At 36.1% G+C, this 16,830-nt stretch overlaps 1 protein-coding gene and 1 long non-coding RNA gene across 2 annotated transcripts; both read right to left on the bottom strand.

The window, feature by feature from the left end:
- Positions 1–3,293: 3,293 nt before the first annotated feature.
- LOC124825297 (putative starch synthase 4, chloroplastic/amyloplastic) lies at positions 3,294–4,638 on the bottom strand. Its single transcript, XM_088100103.1, has 4 exons — positions 4,596–4,638; positions 4,322–4,516; positions 4,171–4,242; positions 3,294–3,536 (listed from the first exon to the last, which is right to left on the bottom strand). The coding sequence occupies exons 2-4, from the start codon at positions 4,361–4,363 to the stop codon at positions 3,294–3,296; spliced, it is 357 nt and encodes a 118-aa protein (XP_087956229.1). The 5' UTR covers positions 4,364–4,516; positions 4,596–4,638.
- An 8-nt stretch (positions 4,639–4,646) lies between these two features.
- LOC148191711 (uncharacterized) lies at positions 4,647–5,139 on the bottom strand. The gene is made up of 3 exons (XR_015782516.1): positions 5,022–5,139; positions 4,853–4,928; positions 4,647–4,780 (listed from the first exon to the last, which is right to left on the bottom strand). It is a non-coding gene; the product is annotated as an uncharacterized LOC148191711 (long non-coding RNA).
- Positions 5,140–16,830: the final 11,691 nt, after the last annotated feature.

The following is a 16,830-nucleotide window of genomic DNA, read 5'->3' as shown; positions in this document are numbered from 1 at the left end:
AAGAAGAATGCATCTTAAAACAATTATATAGTTTTAATCTTTTATTAATAAATGTTAAATACAATGTTAACACATATATAATCAAGTTTGAATTTTTATCTAATTATTGTAATATTGTTAAGCCAACATATATAACTGTTTGGTTTTTGTTTAATAACTTCGAAGAGTGTTGGTCACATTTTAGACTTTTGCAGTACGTCATACCACCATTAAATAGTGTCGTACAAATGTCTTAATGAGTGTCCCTACAAGAAGAAAATTCCACACCAGGCGGTGTGATAGTAAAAATAATAAATGTGTAATTAATTTATACAGGTTAGGTTAATATCATCTATATGTCTTAATAGCAATTAAGATTTGATTTAGCGGTTATCAGAGTAAAATTGTTTAACGCAATTAATTTTATTATTATTTCTTTATTCAATTTCGAACCCATCTAAGCCCTAAATAATACTTTGGCTTAATACCCTATTTTGTTCTCAGTTTCGCTCGAAAATGTCAAATTAGTTCATCCTTTAAAAAATGCGTCAATTACGTCCTCACTTAATAAAATTTGCATCAATGAAATCCCTTCTGTTAAATCCGTACAAACGGCGTTAATTAAAGAAAGAGAAAAATAATTAACATTGATGTAAATTTTATTAAGTGAGGACGTAATTGACGCATTTTTTAAAGGATGAACTAATTTGACATTTTCGAACGAAACTGGGGACAAAATAGGGTATTAAGTCTAATACTTTTCATCCAAGTTCTACATTTTTTTATTTTGTTTAATACATCATCATTTAATTCCTAGTTATGAGGCTTTTGTTCGAAGTCGTGGTACGTTTTAAAATTCAGTTAGACTCCATATTTCGTTAACAAATATTCAAAATAGTGTTTTTGGACGGTGCAGTTGCCTTCATGGTTAAAACTGAATGATATATTTGAATGTGTAAATTAAAAAAATATATATATAATGACGTCAACTAGGTTTAACAAAATGGGTTAAATCAAATTACCCTTATCTAAGAATCCTATCACGAATTCTGGGTTTAACAATCTGATGAAATTGGTCTTGTAATCACTATGGCGTAGTGATTCCTTGAAGGTGAAATTTGAAGAACGTATGTACGTGAGGTAAGTGTTGCTAACCTTAACCTACTTACTTGATGTTCTTGTTGTTGGACTTAGGGGTTAAGGGTTAAGGTTTAAGGTGGAAATAGAGGGTGGAGTGGAGGTAGAAAGTAATGGTGGAGAGAAAGTGGATATGGTGGAGTGGAGGTGGACAGAGATGGTGGACTGGAGGTGGAAACTAATGGTGGAGAGGAGGTGAATGGTGGAGTGGAGGTGGACATAAATGGTGGACTGGAGGTGAAAACTAATAGTGGAAACTAAGCCAGATATCTTTCATGTGTTTTTCGTTGATATCCATTTGGGACCAAAGTACATAATTTTAAATTGAAAAGGGGACAACATTCAAGGGAAACTAAATTTAACATTACATATAAATACTTGAACGTAAAGATTGAGCTTGACTTTCACATTACATGAATACCTACACCTGAATGTAAATATTGAGCTACAACCTAAACAGACCCACATTCTCACAATATTCACCACAATAACAACACACAGCTCCAACTAACAATTTTATCCTTTCTCTGACAATTTCACCATCTCTTTCGTCAATCTTTCTCTGACAATTTCTCTCACAGTCTCACCGACGTCTCTATGCTTGACAGGTAGGTGAAAAGTCATTTTTTCGCCTTAGAGACGTCTGATCCTGCCACATCGACGTCTATATTCGATTATAGACGTCAGTGCCCCGCCTAACTGACAGGTATATATCTGACAGGTAGATGAAAAGTTATTTTTTTCCGCCAAACAGACATCGGTGCCTGCGCATCCGACGTCTAAATGGCCTGATAGGGTATGTGAAAAGTTGTTTTGGACGTCATATTAGTGAGGGCCCCAACGTCTATGCGAGATTAGACGTCGGTTACCCTAGGGAACCGACGTCTAATTTGCTGTTAAATTGGACATCAATCCCGCACTTACGAGTACTCCATCATCGTCTTCCTTCTCACCTTTTCTCTCCGTGGCATTGCTTTTCCAGGTGTGTTTTTTTCTCTTTTGAACCATTGAAACGTACTTATATTCCGATTATATCAGTCTTTGGTTGATTATCTTTCATTTCAACCGATTAAAATGAATTTTTGTTGTATTTCAGTGCAGTTTTTCTCGTGTCTTTGGGTAGCGTAGTACCACATTCTCCCTTTGCTAGTTTCGTTGTAAGAAAAGCTTGCATCTTTTGCATGTCTTATAGCATTTCAACCCAAATCCGAACTTCGTTCCTTACCTAGTTCTATTGTCACCGTTCGTTTTCATTGGCGGTTTCAATGGAACTAGGCAAGGTCCCAGATTCGGTTTTGGATTGAAATGCCATAAGAGGTGCAAAAGACGCAACCTTTTTCTATGATGAAACTAGCAAAGGAAGAAGGTGCTACTACGTTACCCAAAGACACGAGTTGTAGTAGACGTCAGTTAATGCAATGTTCGATGTCTATGGAGCTATTAGACGTCGGTTACTGCAACATGTCCAACGTGTATACAACCTTTAGACGTCGGTTAACGCAGTAACAGACGTCTATAAAGACATTCGACCTTTCGAGTCCGATGTTTGATTAATGACACCCACAAAGACATCGGTTCTGAAGCTGATGTTAAAAGGCCAAAATAACAGACATTAAAAGCCCTTTCACTACAAAAAAGTAGGGCATTACCGAAGGCCAGAAACCCTCGGTAAAAGCCATAGGCCGTCGATAATGGGTGTTTACCGAAGGCTTATCGACGGCTAAAAATCCTTCGGTAAATCCCTTGTCGCTAACAATTACCGAGGGCTTTCGTCCTTCGGTAATTACCTAGGGCCAAAAGCCTTCGGTAATTACCGAGGGTCAAAAGCCTTCGGTAATGACCAAACGAGGGTATTTACCGAAGGGCAGAAGCCTTCGGTAATGACCAACAGTGGGCATTTACCGAAGGGCAAAAGCCTTCGGTAAATTGCAGAGCAGGTTTCAGAGAAATGGCATTTCCTGTGCAACCCAGACCTGTATATCAAATTTCAATTACAAGTTCGGAGCTCTAGTACCAACTTGAAAGAAGATTGTTATTCAAATTGATTAATTTTAAACAGTACAGCGGTCTCTATAAATAGAGAACTTAACCCTACAGTAATAATTACAAAGAGATCTCTATAATCTTCTAAAAACCTATAACAACTTCTAGTACCTTCCAGTAAAACATTTAATATTCTACCAACTACCATTTAATATTCTACCAATTACCAATGGCCTCCTAATATCTGCAAATGAAAGACCTAGTTTCCTTCTCAAGGCTTGCTTATTCTCTACTTTCCCGTGTAGATCAGTTGCATTGTACTGGACTGGAAGAAATTCATCAGTGGCAGGATTCCATGCATCAGTATCAATACCATTAAGAATGCCAATGAACTTTCTGGAGTGGGAAGAGAGTGTTGAATGGAGACCATGTCCTCCCTGCATTTTTATTGGAACAACTTTTTTAAGACTGAAAAATTAGGAAGAGCACTAGTTTAAAGTTAAATAACGTTGAGAATGAATTGTATGTCTCTCTATCGTTTTCTTAATATATAGAAAAACAGAAAAATCCTCGTAAAATTAAATGCAAATAATTTCCAAACCATGCCAATTTGCAAATTGGATCAGCTAACTAAGTTCCCTTCTGTTAGACAGGTAATAATAACAAATTCCAAATGATGATACAAAGACATAGGCTAGAATCCTACATTATTATTAGTAGCATAGCCCTTTTTATTCTTGTTGAGAACAAAATTTACAGAAAGCTTAAGTTGTTAGGTGGAGCACACCTGCACTTGAAAGCTACTTGGGCTTGAAAAATGAACAAAATAAATTCTCCCCAAATCAAATTCTAAAGTTGATTTGAGACGCAGAAGTTGCAAAATCAAATTCTAAAGACTCAATATGTCATGGTCAAGAACCAACTCCCTTGAAAAACATTACGTGGAGACATCTATATGTTTGTGCCAACATGTGTTGTTGCCTTATTATTTATATTAATTAATTAAAGACAAAAGATATTTTGGTAGAACTAGAAAATACATACTGCACTAGAACAAGAAATAAACCATACCTCTGCAGTTCTCACTTCTTGGGCATAAGTAGGTGAAACTGTTGTCACAATGTTTGAGAAAACAATCCCACCCTGATCATGAAAGGAAAATCTCTATTACCTATATTTATTGAAGATATATAATATGATCAGTAATATTTTATGACCTTACCTTGACAGAATTAACTCTATCCCGTGCTGAGTTGTCCTGCATTTTATCTGATTGGTTTAGATTCTGGCTAACAAGACCACATGAGTCTAACTCTGAAGCTGCTGCAGTCCCCTGATACTCAAAGTTGTGGCATGTAAAGCATATCCTAGCTGAATTTAATCCTTTATGTACAAATATCTCCCAGTACAGAGGAGCCTAGCAAAGAAACAGATATGCCATACTATTAGTAACTGAAAGAGCAAAAATATGCTAGAAAGAACTATACAGCTCATACAATAAATGCTGTCTGCCAATCATGGCAATGAATGATATTTGGCTTCTTGCGAGCTTGCAGAAGAAACTCAAGAGCAGCACGGCTAAAAAATGAAAATCGTCTGAAATCATCATGCTCGCCATAAAATTTTCCTCTCCAAAAGAACTTAGAAGGATGCTGGGGCTCAATAAAATAAACAGGAAGACCTGCACAGTCAAAGTGAAGTTACTGAACCAGTAAAAGACAATCAATTAAAACGAAAATATCTAATAAAATACCTACAACACTGCCAACCCAGATTTTACTTTTGTATAATTGGTGATCAAAGTATGATTCTATCTCCACGCTCAAAGCCTGAATGAATAATCACATTATTTCAAGTAGTGCAGGATACCAACTACCAAGACTATCAACACGTTCAATTATTTTCTTAATGAAATGGCATACCCGTAAGTTGCAGACACGATCATATTGCTTACAATCATATTTGGGAAGCACAATTTCAACAAGGTGTCCTTTCTTTTGCAGTGCAGGTCTACACAAATCATACATATGACTTACCAACACATGACAGTATATGACAATAGTTCACTTATAAAGCAAATTAACTACATAATATAAAATTAAATAAATAGCAAGTCAGTAGTTTACAGTGAATAAGCAATACACACCATATCAACATCAATGGTCGCTACACTATTCCAGCTAACACTATTCCAGTAACAAAAATGCTTGTTTGCACGGACTGAACAACAAATCCATACATGTTATTCTAATTCTATCAAAAACTAAATTCATTATGTTACACACCAGTTTCAATAGTGTTAACGCACATGCTAATCATAAAATCCAAACTGTTACACACCAGTTACAGTGCCACAAAAACAAAAAATGCTTCAGAATCATGAAACAAATGCTACAATATCAATTAAGAATCAAGTCTCTCAAACAACAAGTGGATCACAAAATTAAAGCATTGATACATCGATTACTATTTTAATTTCAACTGAAGAAGGGATCTTCACTCAATGAAGGAAAGACTAAAAATACGTACTGCTTGAGTATCAAAATAGAGCACGCTCGTTTTGAAGGCCAAACTGCAAGTGGCCAAAGACCTAGCCGACGCGGAGATTCCGACGATGCTGAGAACAAGGCCGCGACAGCGGCGCATCCCACGGCAGAGAGGCTGGACGAAGTCGAGCCAGCCGGAGGCGGAGAGCGCGTGGCGGGAGGAGGTGCGTGCGGCGGAGGAGGCCGAGGAAGAGCCCCATGACGGTGTCTGCGATCTCCTCGGTGCGCGAGGTGTCGACGTGGACGAGGCGAAGGCCGAGGTCAGCGGCAAGGGCGGAGTCGACGGCGCGGTCGGCAGAGTCGACGGTGCGGTCGGCGGAGCCGGACGATGAGGTGGTAGGAACGGAGGCGGCTCTGGGTGGCGCGGGAGGTAGGCGAGGGAGTGCGGGAGAGTTTTAAGGAAGACAAAATTTGGGAGAATGGGAGAGAAAAATCTCAAATTCTAATTTCATAAGTCGAACCTTACACCGACGGCCACATTTTTTCGGTAAAATCACTATACCAATACCGAAGGTTAAAGTCCTTCGGTAAAATCAACTTTATCGAAGGCCAAAAGGCCGTCGGAAATATACCTTCGGTAATTAATCATTTTCTTGTAGTGTTTCTGCACTTGTAATTGTGAATTGAGATTTTGATTTTGAAAATTGCAATTGGGGCTTCGATTTTACACATGATTTTGCACAAACCATAACCATTTTCTTTTACCTAATAACTTCATTTTTTTAACATTTCCATGTACCTTGCCACATGTCGCAACCGGAATCGCGACGAGACGACGATCCAAAAAAAAGGGTTTTAGAAAAAGGGATTTGGAGTCGCCACCATATTTTATTCTAGAAAACTACGAAAAAACCATAAAATGATAAGACACTGTCCACGAAAACTAGATTCTAGGTTCGGGAGTCAGTTACGCGTAGGGAAGGTATCAACACCCTACAACGCCTGTCCGAAGGCAATACCTTTAATTAGATGCACGAAAATGATGTGGTTTACAAAATGTTTAACTATCCCCTAAAATAAAACTCTAAAGAAATAAAATATATTTTTTAGATTTTTGGGGCCCGATAAGGATTGACCTTGCTCCTACGTATTCTCATTCAAAATGAGAAATCAGGGTTACGTAAGAAACTGTGTGAGAAGTTTGTTTAGAAATTGTTTGAAAATTTGTTTTGAAATGATTTTTGGATTTTTGGGAAGTGAACCTGACAAGGACTAGCCTTACTCCTACGTATCTCCACTCTTCATGGAGAATCAAGGATCACGTAGTTCTGGCTAAAAGATTGTTTGTTTGCTTGAAAGTGTTGAGGTTTTTAGCTTTTGAAGATTATATATATATTTTTTATATTTTCGAGAAAAAGAAGGTAATGAGTACTAGGCCGACGCGGACGGTCACATGAGTACTCATACCTTTAGAATGATATTTAAATATTTTTAATTATTTTTTAAAAGAGAAATAACGATATTAAGCACTAGGACGATGCGAACGATCACACGAGTACTCATACCATTATCTACTTATTTAGGAAGACTTGAGAGTATTGAGTGCTAGGCTGATGCGGACGATCGCACGAGCACTCATACCATTATTTAATTTTTTAGATTGAAGATATTAAGTACTAGGCTGATGCGAACGATTACACAAGTACTCATACCTTTAGAAACATATTTTGTTATTTTTATTAAAAGAAAGAGAAAAAGTTTTTAGCACAAGAACGACGCGAGCGGTTAAACGTGTGCTTAACCTTTAAAACATACTTTTGTTATGTTTTTTTATAAGAAAGATAAAAGGTTTCTAGCACAAGGACGACGCGAGCAGTCACACATGTGCTTAACCTTTAAAACGTATTTTTGTAATTTTTATTTAAGAAAGAGAAAAGGTTTCTAGCACAAGGACGACGCGAGCGGCCACACGTGTGTTTAACCTTTAAAACGATATTTAAATATTTTTTGATTATTATTTTTTTTAAAAGAGAAAGAACGATATTAAGCACTAGGACGATGCGAACGATCACACGAGTACTCATACCGTTATTGACTTATTTAGGAAACCTAAGGATATTGAGTGCTAGGCTCATGCGGTTGATCGCACGAGCACTTACCAGTATTTAAATTTTTTTTAATATTGACGGTATTAAGTACTACACATATGCAGAGGATCGCATGAGTACTCGTACCATTATTTAATTTTTAGATCAAGAGTATTAAGTACTAATGTGAACGATCGCACAAGTACTCATACCATTATTTAATTTTTAAATATTTTATTTGATTTTTTTTTATTATTATTTTTTTTATTTTTGCAATTTTATACTATTAAAATAATATTTCCATAACCGTTTAAAATAGAATAAAATTTGCGAAAACAGTAACTATACAATAAGTTTTAATGTAAAATAAAAAGTTATATTTATCTAAGTATTTAAAATAAAACAATAACGTAATAATAATATTCACATAAAGAAAAAATAAAATAGAAAATAAATTAAAACTATATTCAATTTAAAAGATATTAAGAGTTTAGAAAAATCATTAAACTATTTTTTATATTTTTATAATTTATCCCTTTTTTATACTTTTTTCATTTTTTTTCTTTTGTTCGATGAACTTTTATTGAATATTTTTCATTAGAAAAGTTAATGTATATTGAAGTGTCGCAACTAAAATTAAACATACAAACCCACTGAATAAAAATGAACACAAAACGCAAGCAGTAAAAGAAACCTAATAATCAAGCAAATACCAAAACAAAAGCATGAAAATAAATCAAGCACAAAAACAAACCAATAAGAATAGGGGTGCAGGAATATAAACTAGGGGTCCGGAGAAAAAATGAGGCTCTTTTGTTTTGGGCCAAAACCCTCTTCTCCAACTTTGTATCTGTCACGGGTGTAAGGATGAAATTTGGGGTGCGATTCGGTATTTGCTTGTCAGGCCCAAAGCCTCTTTTCGTTCCCACATCAGAAACCACTAGGGTCTCTTTCCCATCCAGAAGCAGAGGAAGCTTGGGGCCCCTTCTTCATCATCTGCGGTAGCCATCTGCCCTCGCCAAAAACAGCCTGCCGCGCGTCCTCGTGGCCAGCCGGGAAAGTTGCCGGCGACGTCGCCCGTGCTGAAAGCACCGCCACCCATCGCGGCGTTCTTCCCTGTGTGCGCGTGCCGTAAACTCCGACACCGCGAAGCATGGACGGCGACACCGCTGCTCGCACCTCCGCCACTCTCCGCTGCCAGGGTCATCGCCGGTCACGCGCCAGGTTCTCCTTCCCTGCTCCTCCTCACGCGGGATAGAGAAGTACTCTCGCCTCTCCGCGCCGTGCCTCTTCCGAATCCGCCGTCGAGAGCCATCCCCACCTCGCATCCTCGCTGCCACGACGCCATCGAAGACGGTCGTCGCGAGTTGTGGCGCGAAGCGCCACCAGCACCACTACTCACCGTCGGATGGGTTGTCAGACGTGACGGCGAGTCCTCTCCTTCCCTTCTTCTCTTTGTGCGTAAGGCTGTTTGAATGATACCGGCCCCCGCTTGAGCGAATCTGATCATTGCAAGCTGCAAATCGCAAGCCAGAGCGTTTTCGCTGCCTCCACGACGTCGTTCCTGCATTCTCCATCGAAGCCGCAAAAGTCCATTTCCACCACTGCTATTGAAAATAAACCTGTTGTTGCTGCTCTTCCGTGGTTGTAGTCTTTATCTGATAAAGATGATGATGATGACGTTCGTGGGTACAACTTTGTTTGTTGTTGGCCTGTTTACCCCCCTTACAGGCCTTAACAGAGGATAGAGGGTTCGGCTAGTGAAAGGTGGAAAGTGGAAGCAAACCATTTGATATTTGGGGTTCCATGCCAGAGTGGATGAGAGACTCTTGGAGCTCCTATGCTATTGCTCGGCGTCTCGAGTGGCTGCTGCAACTGGAGGTGAAGTTGGTGCTGGTAGTGAAGGTCTCCAGGAAAAAATGCGCCTCAGCTCCTGATGATGCCCCTATGAAGCAAGTTTTTTTCTTTCTCATGATCCTCTCGAAAAAAATTTCCCCCGATCTGTGTTTTTTTGTGTGTTCCTCCACTGACCATTCCCTTTGTACTTTTTGTGCAGAAATCCCTGTACCCATTCCGTATGTCCCGAATGCCACCACCCCCGCTCGTAGTCCTTACCTACAGAAAAAACGGTTTTCTGCCCCTTCCCCCTCCAACACACGTACACACTGCATCACCAAACAAAAGCACTTTTTTTCTTTTTAGTTATATTAATTATATTAAAACAAAATAAAATATGAAGAGATAAAACTAAGAAACAAAAATTTAAAAATATAAAGTGAACAAATAAAATAAAATAATATATATATATATATATATAAAAGATATAATAAATCAAAATAATAATAAAAAAAAGGAAATAAAAAAATAAAAATAAAAACGAAAATAAATAAAAAAGTAAATAGTAAAACATAGGAGAAAATACAACGGTAAAGCCAAAAAATTTAATTTGGACGAAATTTGGTATTGACACCATACCATCAATACTGTACACATAATTCAATTTTCATCACGGAGACAATTGTACTGTTATGTTTTTAACGTCCCAAGTGAAAAAGACCATTTTAAACCATTTTTAATAAAATATGAGGTGTTATTGAACTTTTTTAAAAGGTAAAACACAATTAATTTTAACGCAATTAATTTTATTATTATTTCTTTATTCAATTTCAAACCCATCAAAGCCCTAAATAATACTTTTCATCCTAGTTTTACATATTTCTTATTTTCTCTCCTATTTACTTTTTTTTTATATTTAAGATTCTAATTTTGTCTTATATGACAAGAGAAAATGTTTTATGGAATTTGGGAAATTATGTGAGAATGAAGATACAAATAATATCTAAAAAAAAAATTAGGAAAACAAAGCATTTTAAATAGAATATTCCTATCCTTTGTTTGAACTACCCTATTTAATGTATTTATTGTGAAAAGACATATAGTATATAAAACTCCGAATTAATATTTTAGGGGAAAACTTATTAGACTATGACAAGTATTATATGTACTGTTTACCGATCAAAACTAGAATTTCACGTATATGATATATATTGACATTGATTCAAACAGATTTTAAATTTCAAATTTGTTGACCTTCTATCGCCTTAGAGTTTACATTTTTGCATATTAGGGTTTCAAAACTCTTTAAACTTAATTTATGCTCTTCTTATTATTTTAGTATATTCCATTTTGCTGTAGTTGTGTTCAATGATGTCCTCCTTAAAGATGGTTCAACAATGAATTTTCTATTTGCATTGCACAAGTATATATTTTCTTATTCAAATTGATCCAATGATACTTAATTTCAGTCACTCACAATGTTTTAAGATTTTGTAATTGTGTTTATCAATTTATTGTTATTTGTTTTCTTTCAGGAAGCTAGAATCACATACTCACAATGCTGTAAGATTTTTCTAATTGCATTTATATTTTTTTTTTTACTGAAGATGTATATTGAAAGTGTGTTTATATCTTCTTTTAACTTAAAAAGTAAATTTATCTTTGATTTCTTCCAGGAAAGTTAGAATCATAAGCTCTCACGATGCTCTAAGATTTTGTAATTGTGTTTATATCCTTTTTACTGTAATTGTATATTGTAATTATACTTATATATGTTTTTGCTGAAAATGTTTATTGTGCTTTGTTTTCTTCCAAAAAAGTTAAAATAACATTTCTCAATGTTATAAGATTTTGTATATTTTTTTATATTGAAAATGTATATTATAATTGTGTTGATATCTTTCATTTTTTTTAACTGAAAATGTATCTTGTACTCGTATTTTGAGTTTATATTTTTTTTAATGAAAATGTATATTTCCAAGGAATACTCATGCTCAGAATAGCTAGGTTGTTCTCATTTTTTCAGATGTTATCATTGGAGAATTTTAGATTTTATAGTTTCTTTAAAAAATTGTTGAGGTGTGTCTTTCTTGAAGAAGGAGATCACACTAAATGTATATTATGCGCTTTCCTCTTCGAGGAGGTAGAAAGCGATATATGTCTCTCCCATAGGATTCTAGTTGAGTATAATGTTTGTTGTGAGCAGTATCAGAGTTTTTACTTATAAGTCTTTGAGGAACAAGAGGATAGGTCTGATGCTGCATTGGAGGACGACTCGAATCGTCCTAGTTTGGTAAACAAGTTTGATATAGTGGAGCACAGGAGATGACATTTAGTTGTGGAGATTCACTAGTGCAGTAAAGGAAAATGACACCGGTTATTTTCGTCTATACGTAATGGTTCACGAACCAAGGTATATACAGGCAAGGAAAAAAGGACGATTCTGAACCGAGGCAGTATGTGGGTGTCTTTTGCCTCAGTTGGTTTCGAATCGAGGCGGTATATGTTTTTTTTTTTTTCAAAAAATGAGGACCTTTGCCTATTCAAAATCTTTTTTTTTCTTTTTATATCTGGGATAACGGAGGCGGCGACGAAACGACCGAAGGGGGCGACAAACGGCCGAAGGTGGTGACAAATGGTCAAAGGCGGCGACAAATGGCCAAAGGCGGCGACGAACGACGAATAGTCGTTGGCGACCAACAGCTTCACCTATGAGAGAGAATGGTTGTGCAAGGAAGAAAAAGGAACAATAAGATAAAAAAATTTATGATGGCGACCAATGGTATAGGAAGTGGCGGTAGCCAGTGGTAGAGGAAACGATGATGGCCAGTGGTAGAGGAAACGACAGCAACCAGTGATGAAGGCAACGACGACGGAGCAATAAGCTGTTCGCACGAGATGGGAAGCTGCATTTCCCGTTCTCTAGAGGAAGAAGAAGAAGAAAGAGTGAAAATGGGCTTATTGTTTTGCGCTTCTAGAATTTAACTTTCGAAGAGGCTATTATCTCGGTTATAAAAACAACCGATGCGTAAACCTTCCAGAAACAATTCCAAATAAAATTGTAAATGAAAAATTTGAAAATATCTACTAACTATAGGCCTTAATTCACGATTAAACCGAGACATAAAGGGCTTATGACGTCGGTTAAAATGGAACCGAGGCAGTAGAAGTTGAAAAAATGAATTTGAAACGTTCAAAATCAGTTTCTTGCAAGACATACTGCCTCGGTTGGACAGAGAACCGAGGTAGTAGGCATTTCAAAAAATCTGTTAGGGTTTTTGCCTCGGTTGGTAGAGAACTGAGAGAGTAGGCCTATTTCGAAAAAACTGTTAGAGTTTTTTGCCTCGGTTGTTCAGAGAACCAACGTAGTAGGCCTATTTCAAAAAAACTGTTAAGGTTTTTTTGCGTCGATTGATCAGAGAACCGAGGTAGTAGGCCTATTTCGAAGAAACTGTCAAGTGAAAAGTCTGATTTGCATTGGGTCAACATGGTTTTTTTACCTCGGTTGACTTAATGATTGAGATAAATATGATGTACTGATGTTTTGATGTTTATTCTATTAGCTCACTCTTGCTTGTTTGTGTTTGTGCGATGATCGTATAACTCTTATTATTATACGAGAGCATATGATCTTACAGATATTCATGTGGAGGAGTAAATCGACAAGATTTAAAGAGTTGTTTGGGAGATTTTTAGTTATTTTAAATGATTTTTTTCATCTTATGTCAAGTTTAGTTCATTACTTGGAAATTTTAGACTTTTTATGTTTTTATTTCATTGAAGTTTAATAAATTAAGATTTGTATTCCACCAATTTTCGAAATGTTATTCGATTTTAAATTTCCTCAATTAAGAACCGTTTATACCTTACTCATAACATCCTAAAATCAAGGTGTTACATAGACAAAATAAAATTATTACTAAATTATTCAAAGCAAAAGCTTCTAAAAGTTAATGCATTTTTTGAAACGTGAGAGGAATGACCAATGATAATTTTTTAATATGATGAAAAATTTACCTTTTTCCTAGTATATGAAGTTCAAAGTATGGAATGATTTTCGTGAAAGAAATGATGAGTTTTTTTTCTTCATAATAGGTATTTGTTTTGGTTATGTGTGCGATGTAATTTTATCATAGACTTAATGTGGTGTCCCCATTTTTTCTTTTTTTCTTTTTAATAAAATCTTCATATAATGTCAATGATGCCTAAGATGAACTTATGAACTTATTTGGAATAGATAAGCATTACAAGAAAATCATTAAATAACAATCAATTTTAAATACAAAAATAATTAGTCGCTATATTGACTAATTTAGATATCATTTTATAGACTAAAAACTATTGGTATATAAAATGATTTCTTTTATAAATACAAAATTATAATCAATGAATTAGAGTTTACATTGCTCTCTAACATTGGTTACCAAAATTTTAACTACTTTATTAAAATATAATTTTCTTTAAGTGGAAAAAAGATAATATAAAAATATCATAGCTTTACTTAATTCTTTTATACATTTTGTAACATCTCATAAATACAGTAATAAACCATACTAATAGAATATTCACATTAATTAATATATCAATTCAGTCTTACACTAAAGCTAAAGTAAGCACGTTCGTGGCCGAACGACCTTACATAAACTAATACAAATATTTAAGATGTTCAATCTAAGCATACCTGACCGAACGACTTACAAAATATAAATACCGAACGGTCAAATTAAGCAAAAAGGGAAGGGTCGTTCTAAGACAGCACTCTAATATAACTAACTAAACAATTAACCGAACGTACTACTGTTCGGCCTTCACTTCAACATCAACGAGGTTCTCTTCCTCCAAAATCCCTTCCTTAAGCGTCTCTTCCAGCAACGCCTCTCCATCTGCTCACATCCACACGGATGATCATTGCAAAGACAAGGACGGACGTACAAAACAAGACAACACAAGGAAACACGCAGGGTAAGCTTATTGAATTTAATTCAAGTAATAACATGCATTTCATAACACATCAAACATATCAAATATACTCCAACATATAATTCAATCAATTCTTTAATCCAATCAATTCCTGATACTAGACTGACTGTCCGGACCGTATGAATTATGTGTAGCTACGACGTTCGTGCACCCGGGTGGTGTAGTAACTGGCATTTCTCATCAGCTGCCACCCGAGGTTAGTCCCTTCCATCCAAAGTACCTCTAAGGACTAGGACCTCCTGCCATTCCCACACATGAACTACCATCCTCTACGTGAGGACGAGTCCCCACGGAATATCAGGATGAATCGCCAACTAAGCTTTGTCCACATTCATACTTTACAAATCTCAACTTTCATCCAAGAGTCGTTCCTCCCTGGAACGCTCGTTCAAAATCCACAACCATCATTTCATCTTTTATACTGTTCATTCTTTATAACCTTTCAATTTAATATCATTTTCATCTCCCGTTCCAATTACATAAAATGACGAGCGTTCAGCCCTCTTTATAACGAGGACGAACGTTAAAAACGAGACCAAGAGTTCCTCGTTTCAGAACAGAATAAAACCGACACATAATATTTGACGAACGTCATTTACCACTTGAATAAGTTAAATGAACTGACTCTAAGAAGATCCGATCAATACTCAAAGAATAATTTAGGTACAAAGGCTCTAGGTCGAATCCAAATAGATAGAGACACCTCAAGACGATTAAATGACCATACCGAGAACAATTCAATTTTTGAAACCGACTGCCAATCAATGACCGAACGCGATACACGAATTTACTGAAATTTGGACGAACGCTATTTCCACCCATTTGGTAATTAAAGGCAAGAATGAGCGTTCGGTATAAGACCGAGCGCCACTCATAACGAACGCTTTGGGTCGAAACCCATCGCGGATTTGTACTCATAATAGAAATAGAAGTAAAGGTAATACGAGATGGTGAAGATAGGATTTTGAAATGACTAAGAGTCCAAAGGTATGTTTATAAGCTTCTCAACTCCTCACATAATACTCAGGGCATCTACGTTCGGCCGAACGCTCAAACGTAGCACTAATACAAGAGGACGTTCGTCCTCAACTAGAATTCTTTCCGAATGAAAGAATTCACTTTCAGAGAAGTTTACTAACAACACCGAACGATCAAGGACCGTTCAATGACGCACATACGTTATCATAGGGAAGTTCATATTTAAAGATTCATTTACATTTACTCATTTTCAGCATATACATTTCATAATTTCAAATTACTCATATCATAGTACATCTCATAATCATCATACTTCAGTTCATACTTGTGATCAAATATCAAAAATCAACTAACACAGATCATGCTTTATGCGACACACAGCACGTCCATTCAGCACAAATAAAACATGCGAATTAAATTGAATAAGCTTCCCTTACCTGGATCAGTGGTGAACGTCCTAAGAGTATGATTTTGTTTCGTCCCACTACAACTTTCTACCCTCAACGTTTTTCTTAATTCCTCCGACTAAGTCTAACCATAAAAATAAAGAATAATTTAGATTGTACCCCTGCATGCAACCAAAACTGGGTTTTGCATGTAACCCAGAAACGAACGACTAAGGTCGAGAAACTTACCAGTTTCAGAATCTGGATCTGTTCGGTCCAAATCGAAGCTTACGACGCCGGGAATACGTCTACGGTCTCTGAATGATGAACGGAGAAGAGAAAGGGTGAGTTTCAGTAGAGAGAAGGGAGAGTTTTCTAGAGAGAAGGAGGAGAAAATGGATATTCAGAGTTTGGAAGGAAGACGGTGCATGCAGAAGAGTGTGGCAGGTTTTTCAGAAATCATTTTTGTTTGCCCCACGTCCAAACGGTCGTGCGCTCTTCTGCTGACACCTGCACTCCACTTACTGACTTCCGAATGTTCCATTTTGACACTTGGCAATTTGTGCATCAGAGTTTGAGTGTATTTTTAATGCACCTGAGCAAGGGTCGTGGGTTGCATTTAATGAGCCTAACAAGTGGCTTGGATGCATTTAATAGGTTCTGATACATTTCATCAGTTCTTTTATTATATTTAAATTTTTGTTTCATTATTTATTATAAAATAAAGTGGAAATTTTCTTTATCTAATTCGAAGTACGTAATATATTCTAAAATTTTTCTCCACTTGAGATCATCATCGAAGAACTACGAAGTTATAAAAGATTTTCCCATGCAGGTGGACTTGATTTTGTTTTCTAAATAACTTGTATATTTTTCTTTTAGTTGTGTTTATGATAGATTGAGTTTTTCTTTAATTTTATTTGTTATAGCTTATAAATTGATTTTGAATTTTAGGATCTCTTATTGTTAACTTGTTTA

This window comes from Vigna umbellata, chromosome 10, assembly GCF_029865625.1.
Source record: "Vigna umbellata cultivar VRB3 chromosome 10, Vumbellata_1.0, whole genome shotgun sequence".
In the NCBI taxonomy this organism is placed as follows: domain Eukaryota; kingdom Viridiplantae; phylum Streptophyta; class Magnoliopsida; order Fabales; family Fabaceae; genus Vigna; species Vigna umbellata.
The sequence above is the reverse complement of the archived record's forward strand: the minus strand, read 5'-3'. Positions and strand labels throughout refer to the sequence as shown.

What these genes read in the sequence shown, in the direction of transcription:
- LOC124825297 (XM_088100103.1), bottom strand. Translation starts at nt 4,363, where the DNA reads ATGCAGGACAACTCAGCACGGGATAGAGTTAATTCTGTCAAG. An exon ending in ATAGAGTTAATTCTGTCAAG is followed by an intron (nt 4,243 to 4,321) that starts GTAAGGTCATAA and finishes TTTCATGATCAG; the next exon opens with GGTGGGATTGTTTTCTCAAA. An exon ending in AAGAAGTGAGAACTGCAGAG is followed by an intron (nt 3,537 to 4,170) that starts GTATGGTTTATT and finishes ATAAAAATGCAG; the next exon opens with GGAGGACATGGTCTCCATTC.